The sequence below is a fragment of the Pithys albifrons genome, chromosome 6 (assembly GCF_047495875.1).
Source record: "Pithys albifrons albifrons isolate INPA30051 chromosome 6, PitAlb_v1, whole genome shotgun sequence".
Lineage (NCBI taxonomy): Eukaryota > Metazoa > Chordata > Aves > Passeriformes > Thamnophilidae > Pithys > Pithys albifrons.
In genome coordinates, this window is record NC_092463.1 from 36576623 (window position 1) to 36594838 (window position 18216).

At 37.8% G+C, this 18216-nt stretch overlaps 1 protein-coding gene across 9 annotated transcripts in view; it reads left to right on the forward strand.

The window, feature by feature from the left end:
• SIPA1L1 (signal induced proliferation associated 1 like 1) overlaps nucleotides 1-18216 on the forward strand; it is a 211992-nt gene that overhangs the window by 175451 nt on the left and 18325 nt on the right. For 8 of the 9 annotated variants that reach the window (XM_071558228.1, XM_071558232.1, XM_071558225.1 and 5 more), the window contains 4 exons: nucleotides 7443-7592; nucleotides 12450-12574; nucleotides 15245-15363; nucleotides 17750-18189. In XM_071558228.1, coding sequence (XP_071414329.1) covers nucleotides 7443-7592; nucleotides 12450-12574; nucleotides 15245-15363; nucleotides 17750-18189 — 834 coding nt within the window. The remainder of the gene's footprint in view (nucleotides 1-7442; nucleotides 7593-12449; nucleotides 12575-15244; nucleotides 15364-17749; nucleotides 18190-18216) is intronic. The other variant, XM_071558234.1, reaches the window with a different exon arrangement.

The window sequence follows — 18216 nt, forward strand, 5'->3', positions numbered from 1 at the left end:
GAGCAAGAAACTGCCAAAGTGAAATTGAAATCTGTGTAGGACACCTTGTTAAGAAATTACAGTGGTTAGTAAGGACTTAAATTTTCTTAGTTTATTTTTCATAGATCTATACTTAAATCTCCCATCTGCGTGAGTTGCAAAAAAGATTTGCAACACTGAAGGCATTCATAATTTCACAGACAGCCTGAACAGATTGTGAAAAAGGTTGCAGAAGTAAGTGAAATGCTGGACTTAGCTCTCTAATGGTATATTTGGACCAACAGAAAAGTGGATGGCTACAAGCCTTATCTGCCTGTTACAGCTGAAGACAGGTAGATGCTGAATTGGAAGGAATAGGAGCTGAGCTGGTGGGGTTTTTTGCTCTCCCTATGCTGTAGAATCTCACTCTGTAGTTACAGAAGGCATAATTTAAGGCATTGACAGGTAATCAGATTCAGTTGCGTTGCTGGGTTTTTTTTGACACTTCCATCTCTTCATGGTATTAACTAAAGAGCTTTGTCTCGAATCTTTAGTTGGCTGTTCTGCAACCCATGTCAACGAGAGAGCCATTGGCTGCGTTGAGAGATGGGGTATTAACAATTCAGTGTTTCTTTTGCATGAAATCATATGAGGGCAACATGACACACCTAAAGTATACAACATTTATCCAGTCACTGGAGGTCTCTAGAGAGGGACTATGCCCTGACAAATGTTTGCAAAGTGAAACATTTCCATAGAATCAGTATTTGTTTTCAGAAAGTGAAACGTTGACTTTCCGTTTCCTTCATTTTCAGGGCACGTAGCTGTTTTTTTCTCCTCTAGGCATTCTTTTAAGTACTTTTATTATTATTATTATTGAAAAAGGGTTCTACTGGATCTTTCATCCTTAAAAGTATATTTTCAAAGCTAACTTTTAAAGTTCAATGGAAATTTTTCTGGATCATGAAAAATGTCTTCTTTTATCTTTCTGGTCCGCTAAACATGTTAGTCTTGGCTGAATCAAGTTTGAATATATCAGCAGTTGCATAAGGTTAATGTCTTTGCAGTTAAAGTGAAGAGAAATACATTTTTGTCATTTTATGGAGTACTGGAGGGGGGAAAAAAGCGCAACAGTAAGCTCACTGAAGACTCACTTGGCTTTTCTCTACGTGATAAAACAAAGCTTTGCTTTTGGGGAAGCTCAGATACTGCTGTTCTTATTGTGTAAAACTTAAAAACAACAAAGATCAGATTCTCATAGCCCTCTTAACTACTGTCTCATTTAACTTTTCACCATTAACTTTCATACTTTCCATAGAGTAAAGATCACCTCTCGGGAGGTGCTGGAATCTGTACGTGTTTCTGGTGCAGGTAGCAGTGATGATGCTCCTCTGTGCTTTGCTCCCTAAGACTTGTTCTTTGCTCAGCTCTTGATTTGTTGGAGAACTGGACCACCAAGGGTAACCTGGTAATATGGCTATGGGGATCTATACTGGTGGTCCCTGTGATCCAGAAAGAGCTCTTTAATTAACATCATTATAAACATGACTCTACTGTATACAAGATGGCTGCTTCATTCTCTCTCTCTGCAGCATTTATGTTCTATAGTGCAGTTTTAAGTAGTTTTGGAAAAAATACAGCTCTCATTATGGTTCACTAGCAAAGCAGAATAGATATCCTCATTTCCTTATTACTGTTACAGCTTCACTATTGAAAAAAAAAAGTACTGCCTAAGTGTCAGTGGAGCTGCAAACTTACCTATGAAGATGAGCATCAATAAGTAATTTCAGTACAAAATTATAGCTGTAACGTCAATTTTCATCTTTGGTTGTGGTCTAGACATGAGTAGCTCTCACTTATGGTTTTGTGGTGCAGAACTGCAGTTCAGACTTGTTGATGTTTGAACTTAATTGTTTTGAGACTGGAATTGGCATTTATCTCTCTGTGCTTCTCCCTTTTGACTGCATGTTCTTTGTTTATTGAGCTGGGCACAGTGACAGTCATGGCAGATCTCATGTGCCACTGAGAATCAGGAATCTATAGTTTGTGATATAAATCTTAAAATAAATCTCTAATGTTACTGCAACATTAAGACTGAAATACCTAATAATATAAATGCAATAATTTCCAAGTTATGACTTGGACATTAATTCGTTCACATGGGACACTATATAGCTCTTAACCCAAAGTAAGTATCGGAGGGCTATATTAAGGAAAACAACAATAAAACACATACATGTGAAGTATGCTAGAACTTATGTTATTGGAGAGGATGTAATTATAGATCTTGATTATTTTTCTTCTCTCCCAATTTCCAGTTTTTATTTTGTACACATGCTTTCCAGACTTTATCAAGAAGCAATGTGCAGGGAAAGGAGGCAAGATAGTGGTAGATAATAATTTGTTCTTAATTATTTATCATAAACTGGAACCAGTCTTAACCAAAACCTAATTTGACAAACATTTGAGAAGTGTGAAATCAGTGACTTTTGGATTTAAGCACTTCAGTGTGCCATTGGATACTGTACTGGATTAAAGCTCAAGGCTCTAACCAGCAAACTCCTGAGCACAGTCAATCATGAAACCAAACAGAAAACTGAATTATGGCATGACTGCAGTCACGCACAGGCAATAAAATTCCACAATATAATTAAGACTGGTCTTATGCCTTACTGAGGACTTGGAAGCACAGTCTTGCCCTAAAACTTCATACTTTTTTGAATGACGCCCATGTAGTCAGTGATGGTAAATGTGCCAGTAGTAGTTGAAAGGTTAGTTCCTACAGATGGATTCTAGTTTAAACTGCTCTCATATTATATAAAAATCCTACTCTACTGCTGCTTAACTTGAATCAGTGATGTTTTTCCTAATAAATACAAGCAGGTGTCTGTGCTCATCTTGCCACCTGTCAAGTGAACATCGCAGCATACACATTGTCTTCCTCACAGAGTTTGAGGATTTGTTATTCTAAGGTTTCTCATAGCATTCTTCAAATTAAAACATGTACTAACTTGAGAGGATATATTATGCGCTTCCTGCCAGCTCTGAGACCAAGAGCTGGATGTAGCAGTGGAAAATCCAAGGTTTGTTGGTATGCGTGACTGTATGGCCAAACTCTTGTGATTCAGAAACATCTGAGAAGAGTCATGCTATGTCATACCAAGAATTGGTCTCTCTTGACTGTGGCCATCAACAGGGACCATGCAAAAGCATAAGAAGTGCTTAGAAGTGTAAAGGAAGACTCTTTATCCTGTCTGACAGTCCCCTGGCTGTTTGCTCTTCATGATTTACTGAAGCTGGGTACACCTGCACTGCCGTGTGTAAGACCTGTGGATGGTGTCTCTTCAGCCAGGTGCCTGCTAGTTGGTCTCTTGGTAGTTCTAGGTCTCCTACTTGTTCTTTTGTCTCAATGGATGATGAATAGTCATTGTTTGCCTGATACAGTATAGTTGATGTTTGGATGGATTGAAGTCGATACAATGAATGTCTTTATAGCCTGTTCAGTGTGTCTTCCTACACAAGCTGTTGTGTACCTCTGGTTGTCCCTTTGCCTGCCTCTGAATAGTTTCTTGTTACGATATTTGTTTTCTGAAATGTGATGATCAAATAGAAAAATACTTGAGAAGGTATAGAATGTGGTGTGAGAAGGTACAATATGACAGCATAATTGCATTTTGTTTCATTCACTATCCCCCCTTCATCAGAATTGCTGATTTTTTTTCCTTTTTAAATGGATTGGTTTCCTTTAAACATGAGAGCAATGACACAGTGTTCACAGAGAATTGTTGCAGCTTGCAATATTATTAGGATTGCAAAAATCAAACACATGGAAGGTAAGCATGCCAGAATTAAGATTTGCTGTGCAGTTTTATCCAGAACTCTTGTATAACTGTATTTTCAGATGCTTCCATTGATTAAACTATGAGAAATTCTTTTAATAGATGACATCTGCCTCATTCAGTTCACACAGTGGATGCAGCTCATTAAAGAAGAGCTATTTAATATTTTATTTTCCTCTTCATTACTCCATCCCTTATTTACTGGATGACATTCAAATCCTGTTGTAAAGATGAAAATTACTAAATCTCCTCTAAGCTTTAGAGTGGCACCCATTCCTGTAGTTTCTGTATGTTTCACAGGTATTAATTAAATTTAATTTTCAGAATTCTTGTGGTAGAAGAGATGTCTTTGGCCCTCTTCAGATAAGAATAAAGGTAGAGAGATAAATAACGTTCGAATTATTTGCTCTGTCTTATTTGGCATCTCACATTTAGAAGTGTGCCCAGCATTCTTAATATTTTATGTATTCGAATTACAGCTTCAGTTGACTTCAGCTTCTTGAATAAGTTTTCAGCTCAGAGGTATATTGGGCCTTGGAATCAAATAAGGCCTTTGAAAAACTTGCAATGTTACAAAGCATGAAAAATTGTTATTAGCAAATACGCCAGTGGTCATATTGGAGAGCTGCAGCAAGTACAAAGTAAGGATTCAGCTTGCTAAGTCAGCACTGAAATGCCTTGACTTATAAGGCCATTTTCCGTCTTCTGCCAAGCTGCACTTCCTTCACTTGTGAGCTGTGCAGTCCTTGCACAAGTTGTAGCCCAAAGTAGGACCTGTGTCCCACGCAGCTTACAGGGAGAAGGCACCTGGGTATGATCATATAACTAGACTGCCTTAGGCCATAGGCACAAGTGGGCTAGACTGGCATTTTTCTTACGATGTATTACATACCTGTGCATAGTGAAGATGGGAAAATTACAGCTAATGACATGGAAATTAATTTATTGAGAGCAATATGGATGCTTTCAATGTCCGTGTTGTCATACTAAACAAAATAAATGTATGCCCATCCCACTCACTGCCTTCACAAAAGATTATGTTCTTTCTGAACTTGGCAAGACTTAACCAGTTCTTTCAGAGTGAACTAGATCTCTTAGAACTAAGACATGCATGGTATAATCCTAGTTCAATTGACTGCAATGTAATTGCATCTGTTTGATGCAATGGATGCTTGGCCTGTTTTTAAATTCATTTGTGGGACTTAAGCACTTAACCATTTTGTAATTTCTTCTTAAAGCTCTCTTTTTTAAATATAGAAGAGCTTACTTTAGCATGATTTTAAATTATAAATAGAAGACAGGCTCAGAATATCTTGGCTATAGGGGCATACTGCTGACACAATAGACCTCCTGTCTTTGGATGTGCCTTCAATAGATTTCAAAGCATCTCAAAAAGTAAATTTGAACTAATTTGCTCACAAGTTCTTTTGTCTTAGTTATACGTTTTACACAAAATTAAACATCTTAAACTATTAGTGGTTTTTAGTGCAGCTGTGAACTGTATTAACAAAAGAAATATATTCCTGCTTTAACTAACAGAATGTCCTACCTGACTAGTTGTTCATTGTTTTGTTCACACGACATTTATAATCGACTTTAGTTTGCCCTCAAGGTCTTTCATCTTTGTAAATAAGTTATAATTCCATGACATAGTTCTGAAATTTTGGCATTCCTTCTGAACAGTGCTGTCACTTTTTGGTAAGGCATAGGAACTAAAGAAAAGGCATAGCTGAATCTGAAGTGAAAACGTAAGCATTTTACAACAGGAAATAATTATACAGAAATTATTTGAGAGGTAATTTTTTTCCTTGCCATCAGTTCTAATTTAGTATTGGGAACAAAGGTCATACTTTTAAACTGTCTTATTGCTCTGCAGTCATAACTGAGTTTAAATGTTTGTGACTGTATAGGTGATTGAATGCAAGTGAAAGTGTGTTTTTTGTTGGACAAACTAATTTTTTTTTCCTCTTTATAAGAGGGCTTCTGGGAAAATTAACTACTTGGCTTCTGGGTCCCCAAGTTTGCAACTCTTGAATCATGTTCTTGGCAATCAAGTATTTCAGATTTGTGGCTTGAAAAATGTGGGATAAGTAAAATTCAGTCTGATAGTCTAAAAAGGAATTACTGGATTTGGCATGGTACTTACAATGCTCAGACATTGGATAATTCTTTTGTTGTCTCGAAAAGAGTTACTATCAGTCATATGCACTTTATGGAATTCCAGATGATCAAGATGTTTGATCCAGTCCCACTGCTTTTTCCATTTTAAGGTCTTGTTGATTTTCTGCTTTTTTGTAAAGTACTGAGGAGGACAAATGCACATTTGATATGAATATATATAGAGAGAGATATACATACTGCTTGGCTATATACACATACATGTGTAACATCAGTGCAGTGGGTTTTTTTTTTCATTTTCAAAAGTTTTTTTTTAATTTTTTATGTTCTTACAGTATTGTGGTGAGAGCTGATTTAAAATCTGCCACTCCTTTACAGATACAGAAGATATAGATTAAACTGCTAGGCTGAGATCTTGTGAATCCCCAGACCTGGGTTGTGTGCTGAGGCAACTATCTGTGTGTTTCACTGCAGTCAGCCTCCATTTCCCAAATATTGTTATTTAACTTGTGCAACTAACAGTATCTTTCCTAGATAAAATGAAAGTTTACATTCACGGTAGGGGGTTGATGTTTATGAATGCTGTAACTCTAAACCCACTGAAATCACTGCCAAAGTTCTGAATGGCTTCGGTTGCCACAGAGTAGAAGAAAGAACTAGCCAACAGCAGTGAGGTTGGGTTGGGGCTTGGGAAGCAAAATGCACAAGGCTGACAGTTACCTAAAACAGCCTTCAACTACAAGAACAGGATATATGATGAGTCAAGAAGTATGAGCCCGCTTCTTCCAGCCGTTCTGCCCAGGTGCATGTGTTGCAGTTCTAAACTATTTATTTGCTACATTGTCGACCGGGGAAGCCTTCCTATGACTCAGGTCTGTTATTATCAAATGGAGTTCTAATATGTTGAGATAGTTTTGTATTGAAATGTCAAGTGTTTTGCATAATTTTAAGGTGTTATTTTTAGATACCATTGCATTTTTTTCATCCATTTGCTTTAATGAGGACATGTTTGGTGCCATAGAGATAACCTTGATACTCTTGGAAGAGTTTGCATAGACTCACTAGTTAGCTTAAATTCCAGGCAAGTGTTTGCTGTGACAATCAGGAATATTTTCTTCTGTTTGGTAGTCTAGGAGTTGGACTCCATGATCCATGTGTGTCCCTTCCAACTTAGCATATTCTGTGATTCTATATTTTGGTGAGGAGTGTCATGCTCCATTATTCCTTACAGTCAATCTGTGACAACAGATCATGACTTCAGTAACTGGCACATTTTTCTAGTGTGTGTCAGGATTTTTCTTTCCCTACTGGCTTTTCTTCATTTAATCCCCTGCATCCAGGTTTTTGCAGTCGATTTTCTCATAATTTCCAGTAGATTAATTAGAGGGAACTGTCTGATCCTTCAACTGATACAATTTCTCCATGATGTCATCATGTCCTTTGCTGATGTGGCAATTTGCATGGTGGTGTCCCTCTTGCTTTGCAGAATGATATTGCTGATTTGACTGGTTCATTTGCTTGGAACAGGTTGTCTCCTGGCTCTGATGTCTATGTCACAGTTTCATCCCTTGCCTTAGCAAGATCGCAACAGTGCCGTAATTCTCCAAGCAACTTATCATCCTCAAGTGAGACTGGCTCTACTGGAGGCACATACAGACAAAAATCTATGCCAGAAGGGTAGGCACCGGCCTTTTTACATATTCTTTTTAGGCAGATTTTTTGTTCTCTGTTCCATTTGTTGTAACATATATTAAATTAAAGGAGTTCTTACACAGCCTTCTGTCAGCTGTTGTTTACATGCGTTAAACCATGTTTGTTTTCAAATATCGCTGTCATGCTTCTTGAAAAAGCCTGTTTCAAAAACCTCTTGCCTCCATTTTTCACCTTTTCAACCTAACCCCTCTCTCTGATCCTAGTGCACAACTGCTCGGAGACCACTATGTATTTAAAAATCTTCATTAAAGGCACTTTAGGTAGTGTGGCAAATTGCTTCATTTCACAGGTTTAGATTCTGAAATAAAATAAGTAATAGGTTTGGGACTTTGCCGTCTGCTAATAGTTGAATAGTGTTGAGTGCAATGAAGACTTCAGATGTGTAGGCACAAAAGTGCTAATTAGTCCACAGCTGGCTTCTTTTTCACATATTCACAGTTGTCCTGTTTTAATGCTTCCAAAGATTTCAGATGTCTTCAAACTCTGAAGTGATCCAGTGTCAACTTGCAGAGGAATAAATTAAATCTGTATCATTTTCAGGGAGCACCTAAAGGAGCAATAAATCAAACATCTCCAAGTAGAGAAAAAAATAATTGACAGCAGAAGAGCTGTCTACCACATTCCAAATTATTTCCTACAGAGAAGATAAAAGGGCAAACCTGCTGATAGTTCACACTGCAAAGCTTCCCTCTGAACTATTCTTGAGTAGTTGCAGGTCATTGTGTCTAATTCATTTCGGTTTGGGTCTTGTATAAAGTAGAAATACCCTTTTCTCTATTTTAAAAAAATATGTTATTAATAAGATTAAATGCTGTGGTCAGGAACTGCTTAGTACAAGGCACTGTCTTTTGCCTGTTTTAGGTGCTCTGTGTCAGTCCAGAGAACGCTGTTCTGAGCATGTATTTGAAAAAGTGCTGCTTCTTGCTCCACAGCACTGAAGATTTGTCCTCCCTGTCCTTCCTGCAGCTCAGTTTGAGGTTTTATGAAGAGTCGATCTCTTCTCCTGCACACCTTCATGAAGGCTTTGATTCATGAGACTATGAGGCCTGTTGTGGTCATTGTTTAAGTTTGTGCTTAAGTCCTACTGACATAAGGAGATTTACTCTAAACCCATTCAACTTCCCTGTAGAAAAACTAGATAGAAGTGTGTCCAGAGCTCTGCAGCTGGAAAAAGCACTTAACCTCTTTATATGCTGCATACTTGATGGCTTATTCACATCACACCAGCAGCAATTCTGTTGCCTTAGAGCAGCTTGTGCTCCCAATATCTTGTCTGTTCTTTTCCAACTATGTCACTTGCACTACTAAAAAGGTATTGCTGCCATATGTCCTTAGACCATCACAACCATAACTGCTTGAGTAGGAAGGTATTTTCAGACATGCTTGGGTTTTTGTTTCGAGTTAGCCTCAGAGCACAGCAGCACCCATCCCAACCCCAGCCCTTTTCCATCTTTTAAGTTAATTATACACACATGTTCACTACAGCATTCTTCAAGCATTTTGCAATCTCAGCAAAAACATGTGTCCTAGAAACCTTGAGTATATAGTTTTTTTTGTTTTGAAGTTTTAATGCAGTGCAAGAAAACACTGTTTAAATGGAATAATGAAAGAATTCATACATGAACTTTGTATGCTCCTTACTGGATGCTATTTAAAAAGAAATTACTTAACTGCAGTTATTTTACTATTATGTTCTGTTCCTATAGGAAAAGCAGTTTGCCTCTTTCTCACACTGTCCTTGTACACATGAATAATATTTACGCAGGATTTCAGAAGGATCTTCTACCAGGCTAAATGTAAAGCATGAAAAATGTGATTATGAAGAAAATTTTTCCTTGCCTCAATAAGCAATGTAATGTCTGTCATATTACTAAAAATCATTGCAGTTCCATGTGCCTATTCAGTTGAGATTCATCTGAAAGACAAGAATCAGGGCAGCTCTGTAGGGATGTTTGGTGTAGCAGGTAGAGCTGGTCAGCACTAAGCCCATATATGTTGTTAAAATAGAGAGTGATTATAGCAATCAGTTACCAAGATGTCAGAGAGTCGGATGGGCTGGAGTAAGGGCCAAGGGGCAACCATGTCCTGAAGATAATCTTCTGAGGTGAGGCTCCAGAGTACTCTAGGTATGCCAGTCCCTGCAATTTCCCAGTGCAGAAAATCTCAACTGTATCAATTGTGTATACGTTTCTTTTTGTGCCATAGTAGCACAGATTTGGAAAGTTTGTGAAATTGAAATGATCAGAAGCATGGATGTGAGTCCAGCCTCTGTCAGGCATCAGTACAAGCAGGAATTGCTGCCTCTACTAGGTTATTGTTCTATATCCTAAATTGGATATAGGCAAAAACTTCACTGCCTTCAAGGATATCCACATTGGTCTTGATGTATATATGTGTGTTTTGTGTATTTATGCTGTGTTTACCTGAAGGTGTGTATATGTAATAAATGATTGTAAAATATAAAATTAAATTAAAAATTAACAAAATAGCAAGTTTCGTCTTATGACATAGATGAAATGTGTATTTCAGCAATGTCACTGTTATTTTAATCCAAATGGATTTTTTGGGGTTTATGCCTTCATATTTTAACGGGCTGTATATTTAAGCTGCATAGAACATAGCACCACCTGCATTTATTATTCCTGCTGTTAAATAGCCCTTTACATGTAAAAAGGCAATCTAAAGACATTTCTTGCTGTTCAGTTAGTAGAGCAGTGATTGTAATGAAATAAAACTAGAAATATGGTGGGTTTATATATTTCTAACCTGGGGAAAAAAGATCCCACATTATAAAATATACTGGATGAAAGATTGATTGCTTTTATACATAAGAGCGTTATGGAGGTTAGGTAAGAAGACATTACAAATGAAAGTAAAATATCAATGCAGTGCAACTTCATCACACCAGGTTTTCTTGGGGTTTTGGCTTTTAGATACCAGCTTCTAGTTATTTCATAATGAAAATATATTTTTCCCGTTATAGTTTGCAAATCCTAAAAGTTTGAAAATTACATCAGATCCGTGTTTAGGACATCAATCACCTTTGAAGTGCTGTGTTTAGACCTTCTATGCATATGTTGAATTGGTATTGAATTCATCATGTTTGATTTAGGTATTTGATCAAGTGAAATCCTATGTTGTCTGTGTGAATAGAAAAGGAAAAGCATTACTTAATGTAATTTCATTCATGTAAATTGTTTGTATTCAGAAGGCAGATATATACAGATTTTCCTCACTTTTTTAAATTCATCAGAATATATGTTGGCTATATCAGGGAGCAGTGAACAAAAGGGAAATAGAGTCATGTTTGGGTAAATTTTTAGGAGGCCCAGATTTCAGTATGCAATATTTTGGATCTGTGCTGCATGTTACAGGCATGTTCCGGCTGCTTGTCTTTAAGGATGGAAGTGGGATTTTGTTGTTTTGAGTCATATGATGTTTCTTTGTTGGGTTCATTTGTCTTAACAAAAACGTGACCTTTTCAGTGGGATAACCACACTGAGCTTGTTCTGAGAGTTGGGCAGGTGCCTTATGTTGGAGGTGATGTTGGGCAGTCTGTATCTAGCAGAGTAGAAGGCAAAATTAGGGTATTTTATTTTCTCTTATTTTGTTAGATATTATAGCTGGAGAAACACATTGATATATAGATCAGCTTGTCATTCTTCTGTGTGCTATTCTGTATGTGTGGAATTTGAGGATTTGCTTTTTCCTTCAGGGTATATAGTCAAATTAAAAAAAAAACCAACTCAGAAATGCATTGTTCTCGATGAATTCTTAATAATTGATCTGCTATTTCTGAAGCCACCCACCTATAATTCTTACATATTTGTAAGTGGTTTATATGTAATATAGAACTCAGATTTAAATTTTACAGACTTTTATGCCTATAAAGCATGTAGACTTTGGTATGGCAGATGGTGTTTCCCTTGTCATTAACTTGTTCTCACTGAGTTTGCTCTATATTGAGCTTTCTGAAATCCATCTGACTGATCTGGCAGGATTTGTGAAGTCCATAGAACGGAGTTTTCCTGTGCTCTGTGTGCTTTCTTTTGCAGCAATAGGTGTACGTCTCACTAGTTTTCTAGCTGTATTTAGTTTGTGCTAGTCCACTCGAATTATTTTATGATCCAGTAACTTAATAATTTACAGAATTTATAACCCCCAGGTTTTGGGAATCCATAACCAATATGATCAACTTTTTATGGATGCTTATTTAAAATATTTGGCAGTGTAATATTGCCCCAAATGAATCTATGTTATTGGCATATATGTCTACATCATGTAGAGGTATAACCTTACAACTCTTTCAGTTAGAACCCAGGGAAGTGGCTGAGATCCATGGCTTTGTCCCAGCAAACTTTCTGATGCTTTGTTTGACTAGTCTGAGGTAGTGCTTTCCCAGTTAAAAGGATTCAAACTTTCACATTTTACTCATTGTGGTGTGTTTTCTGTAACCATGAAACAGTCTGTTTGTTTTTTCATGTAAGCATCTATGTAAATGAAAAGTAATAACTTTATTTCTTGATCTTTTGGTCTGGTGGTTTTTTTCAATTGTATCATTGTAACCGGCTTTTCTTGGTCAAAGATGCTCAATAAATCAATATTTACTATAATCTTATGCATTAAAAGTGCTAAATGGGTCCAGAGAGCTGCCCCAAAAATTAAATGATGTAAAGCATTATAAATTCCTCAGGCATTTGTGGCTAAGCATTGGTCTGCCCTGTTGTTTGTCACTGACTTCTTAGAAGTGCTTTTTCTTCCCTTATGTGAGATTTATGTATATTTAAAATCATTATCTGCTTTGTTTTTTGGGGAGAACAGGTTTGGAATTAGCCGTAGATCCCCTGCTTCCATTGACAGGCAGAACACGCAGTCAGATACGGGCAGTAGCAGCAAATCCACCCCCAGCTGGCAAAGGAGCGAGGATAGTATCGCTGACCCCATCGGTAGGTAATGAGCTCTGCACGAGCACGGGGCTAACTGCAAGGTGACTGTGGCAATACCTCTCCATGCAGAGACAGAACCCTCTTAAAGCACTGTGTTTTCAGTGTCTTTGAAAGTTAACCTTATTCATCAGGAAGAATAATTAGGTCTGGAGCATGTACTGAAGCTTCTGCAGTGTTTCCTTGAGACCTGTGAGTATCACCTAAGGAAGAAATTACTTCATTTCTTCATTTGACTGTGGGACTAAATTACCTTTATACTCTTACCCTGAAACACACTGATTTTTTAGACGCAGCTGGATAGACACTATTTTGTCTTGCTGTTGAGGACTTGTTTGACCTTACCTACTCTCCTGAGTAGCTTGGCTTAGTATAATATTTGCTTAGTTTGTCCAAAGTGTTTGTGATGCTCCTTTTCAAATGGTTGTATAGATGCAAATTGATTGTTTGATCATTGAAGCTATAAAAATAACGTACAAAATGGAAAAATGCAGTTAAGGTTTAGATAGTGAAGTAAATCTATAGGTAGGTAATCGCCTTCCGCCAGTGTATACATTTTCACTGCACATGGCAATTAAACTGTCAGCTGAAGGAAGTTGTTAACTACATAAAACAGCTAGGTACTGGGAATTTGTATTGTTGGGCCTTCATTTGAAGTTTTTGCACGTAGGCCTTTTGCTACAGCTATGGCTTGACTTAAAGGGGTACCAGTAAAAATGACACTGATGGAAATGTCCTATCTACAAATAGCATTGGCCCAACATGATGACCCTGGGCAAGGGTGCTAGATTGTTTTTTTCTAATTTTTTTTACCATGCATTAAACAATCCCATATTTTTTCTATTGCACATACAGATCATCATTTTACTACATCAGTATGCAATTGGACTAGTGTTCAACACAGAATAAGCTTCAGTGAGATCAGGAGTTTAAGGCATATGCCAACCTCAAGGTCTGAAGATGTACTTTGTTCGCATACCTTCACAGCCACAGTAAGCTGTGCCTTGTTATTGAAGCCATCTGTCAGTCCCTCCCTCACAACTCCCCCCCATATTTCTCACTAAGAAACTGATTATACTGATGCATAGTTCTCATTTTGACTGAACAATTTTTAATCACATATGTTTTGATACTGTGTGATGGTAATGACACATGTAAAACTGATCTTTTGCTCAGCATTACTTTTGCAGACCAATAGTTGGGTGTTGGTGCTGGCATTGACTGGAGCTGCCAGTAAGTTCTGTTCTACAGTGTCAGGTGTCAACATATTTGTAAAGAAATGAGGCCCAGAAAAATGGGGAAAATTTGTGTGGTAGAAGAGATGGCTTCAGCATTTGGCAAATGCTGGGAAATGCATACTGACATATAATCCCTGTATTTTATTTCTTGTGTATTGTCCTGCATTCAGAGAGTCACAGTTGGAAGCTGCATCTCTGACTGGAGACTTTATTGCCAATCTGGTGAATCTAGGGGAAAGTTTGATTCTTTGACAGATAAGCACATTTCCACTTGGGATAATCTGTCTCAAGGTAAATAAGGCATTAGGTGTAGAGAATCCACACACTCACTCCTTCCTGGCCCATTCTGGCTACAGAACACCTTTGTTCTTTGTTCACCAACACTGTTTGCTACTGCTTGCCAGGGGCACTCAAAATTGATGATACTATTATTGCTATTATCACTTATTATTCTTTTAAAACCCCATAACTTTGATTTGTTTTTTAAAAAGCTAGTAATGCTGCAGATGAAGATGAACAAACTGTAGCTGTGTTGAGGAAAGCACTGCTCTTTACCATGGATTGTTAAATACTTGATATTGCACATATTCCAATTAAAAGGAGCATTTTTATAAGTGCAGAATATATGTAAAAACTCACATCTGAGAGACATGCTTTTAAAATATTGACCTTGGGCTCTGAGAAGGCAATTACCTACCTAATGGGTTGCATCTGAACACCCTCTAGACCTCCATGGTTATCTCCTAGGAAAACAGTAAGTTTAATTGGCAAAGTGCACTCCTGCGAATGTATATATAAAATGAATGATTTTAATTCCATCCACTTGTGTCACGTTTAGTTCAGTAAGTATTGTTTTGTACATCTATGCAGTTCCCACGTTCACAGCAGCAATGTTTAAGAGGATATGATTTAAGCAGATTTTTTGCTATCTCTTCAGTTAGAAAATGTGCATTTAACTCCTTTGATAAGAAATATGTGTAGTAATTGTACTGGAGGAATTGTGTTCATTCAAGTGATCACTGTAAACTTCTGCTGCTGTCCTGCCTTGTGTAGAATGCCATTGGAGGAAATGTGGGTCTTCAGTCTTTTCAGTTCCTTGCTGGCAGGTGTCATGCCTATAGAGATAAAATGTCAATACACTGTGAAAATGAATATTCCACTGTTTTAATGCTCTGATACAGTGCTCTTTGACAGTGGGGACATGAGACCATTCAGGTTGTTCTAACAATGCTCAGGCCAGTTTTTCATGAAGTCTTAGTGATTTACGCCAAGCAGGAATGGGCCCTCACTTCCTCACCTGTGTTTTGTCACAGTATGTATTAGGCTTTGGCTAATGGTGGTATTGGAAAAATTGCGGTGTAAAATCAGATTATACATTCTTTAGATTGTTGCCCTGCATATGCTCTTCAGTACATTGTTGTGTGCTGTGTTGCAGAACCAACATGCCATCTCCCAGCAGTATCAAAAGTGTTGCCATCCTTCAGAGAAAGCCCCAGTGGAAGACTGATGAGACAGGATCCCGTGGTGCACTTGTCTCCAAATAAGCAGGGCCATGTAAGTTATCTTAAAAAAAGAAATTATTTGATGTTTTACTTTTGCTCCACAAGCTTTTGATACCAAAAGTGTTGTGCAAGGTTATGTTTAGAGTGTCAGCTGAATAAAGGAAAAGAAAAAAATCCCGCTCTCTACTAGAACATGGAGGAAGCAGTAGAGTAGATCTGTTTCCTAAATCCTACAGCACAGCTTATTGAAATATATATTAGTTAATAAAGTTTTGCTACCAGTTGAACAGCAACTGCTAGTGTGTTACCTGGTGATAAGTAAAGGATTTATGGGAATTTTCAAAGCTGTTCATGGGCCTCACATGTAAGACTTAAAGTTTACTAATACATCTTGTAATGCAATGCCCAGAAAGCTGCCTTTTCTTGCTTTTGGTTTTGTGTTTTTTTCATTTTCATCAGTTAGTGTAACCATTCATTCCTTTCCATAACCTACCTTGCACACTGTTAGAAGTAAATCTTTCTTATTTTATTAGTGTTCAAAGTCTAAAGGGTAAATTGTGTCTTTCTGTCTCCACAGTGTTAGATATTCACGCCTCTGTGGAGACTGTCACTTCCCAATTTACATACAGAGAGACAGAAAAATGCAGTAATGTTCATAAATTTAAAATGTCTTGAAAATCATTAAAGGAACTGGAATAAAAAGTCTATCCTTCAAACTTTAAATCACCCAATAAGCTGTATCACTTGGGGTTTTTATTTATTTGTACAGCAGGCTAAAATAGAGAGTTGTGTTGCATGATTATTTTGAAAGTGTCAGTTGCATTTATTTAGATGTGAGAAAGTCTTTAATTGGTTCCTGGTCTTTATTTGCTTCTGCTTACCAGCATTATTCTTTCAATATAATTGGCAGTGTTGCTTTTAGGTTATTAATTCATAACAATTCATATTTATTATTAAAGAAAAGAAAACGTCAAAAACCCCAAACAACAGCATACCTGGCTTCATCTTCTTTGAAGCACAGAGTAGTTTTAAATTTAGATTGGCCTATTTTCATGAGATGTATTTGACTGCGTAATAATGTAATACATAACTCATTAACTTGAGTGTGAAGTGCAGCACTGGAATTATTAATGATTGCATTCTTCTTGTTTAGTCATTGTTAAAGTAAATCTTCATTATGTGGACAGATGGATGAGGGAGTGATGCATTTCCTAATGAAGAGCCATAGCTTTAACTGGAGGTAACGAGGAGCCCAGATCAGTGTCATATTCCTCCCATTTTTCTGTCAATTCTTGCCTTTGTATAATAAAAGACATGAACGCTCATGATTTTGTGCTTTCAGTATGCATCCATTCTCTATCTCCCCTCTTTTCTGGTGGAAACAGAAACAATGTCTATTTTTTATATTTGTCTGGGATCTCTGCCCATGACTGTTAAGTAAAACTCCAGGGTGAACAAATAGGAAAGTTCTAAGTCTCCTGTCCATACATTCCCTTATTCTTAGGCAATCTGGTCATCAAGCAAATCTCTATTGTCTTCTGCTTCAGTTCTGATTTCGTAGATGATCAGAACTTAGATAAATTCTTTAGAATTCAGATGGATATAAATACCCCAAAGCTAGGTGAGCTACTGAGCAATAAGTGTATGGCAAGAAATTCTTTGTGAAATGGGATATTCCACCAGTGCGCACTCTGAAATTTGAAGGCACTCAGTTTCTTTGTAATAGTGGGCTGTAACCAAGGACAGGACATGCAAACCAGCCAGGCAGTGGCATGCCCTGACAGGATATTTTAAAAGCATTACATTAAAGCTTCCTTGCATGCAATTCTGCTTTCTGGAAAACAATTTCAGATTAGTTAAATGACGTTTCAGTGGTCCTGTGCAAAGGACACTCCTGCTGAGCAGGAAATACACCCTATTGCAAAGGGGAGGAAGAGCAGCGGTTGTGTTCTTCTTTGACCTTTTGATAGGCAATTGGGTTATTAAAGTATCAGGCACTTTCTGTGGATTGGTTATGTTTTCTGATCTAAAACAGAAAAGATAGTCTTACAATATTTTTAATTACCATATTTTTAAACTACAGCAGTCTACCTAGCTCAGCTAATTTCATTGGACTGGGCTGAGCAGAACCTTCCTTGAAAGGAACCACTGTATTTTGGGATGAAATACAAGCAACTCTGGCTTCCCTGAACAGTTAAGACATGGCTTCCAAATCCATATGAAAAGTTTAAGTGTGCCCAGAACAGAGCATGTGCATTGTGTTGGAATTAAATTTTTAGAGTTTCTAGTCTCCTCAATATACCTGTCCAGTACCTCAAGGTAGAAGAGTTAGTATTGTGCAGTGGTGACTTTTGTAACTGTTTACTTCCTCCTCTGCATTGCTGTGATTATGAAACAAACCTACAAGTGTGGTCTTTGGATTGTTGTTTCTTCTGTAGTCTGACAGCCACTACTCCAGCCATTCCAGCAGCAATACTCTCTCCAGCAATGCCTCCAGTGCTCACAGTGATGAGAAGTGGTATGACAACGGAGAGCGCACTGAAGCAGAGCTGAACAGCTACAACTATCTTCAAGGGACCTCGGCTGACAGTGGCATAGACACCACCTCTTACGGACCGAGCCATGGCAGCACTGCCTCCCTGGGAGCAGCAACATCTCCCCGTACAGGGCTCACCAAGGAGAAAGTGGCACCGCTGTGGCACAGCTCCAGCGAAGTGGTCTCCATTGCAGACAGGACATTAGAGAAGGACAGCCACATGGACCGGAAAACTGAATCTTCACTGAGCCTGGATATTCACAGCAAGAGTCAACCAGCTTCCAATCCTCTAACAAGAGAGAATAGTGCTTACAGTCTTAGTGATGCTGTCTCACATACAAGGTAATTTTCACCTCTAGTGTGATTGAC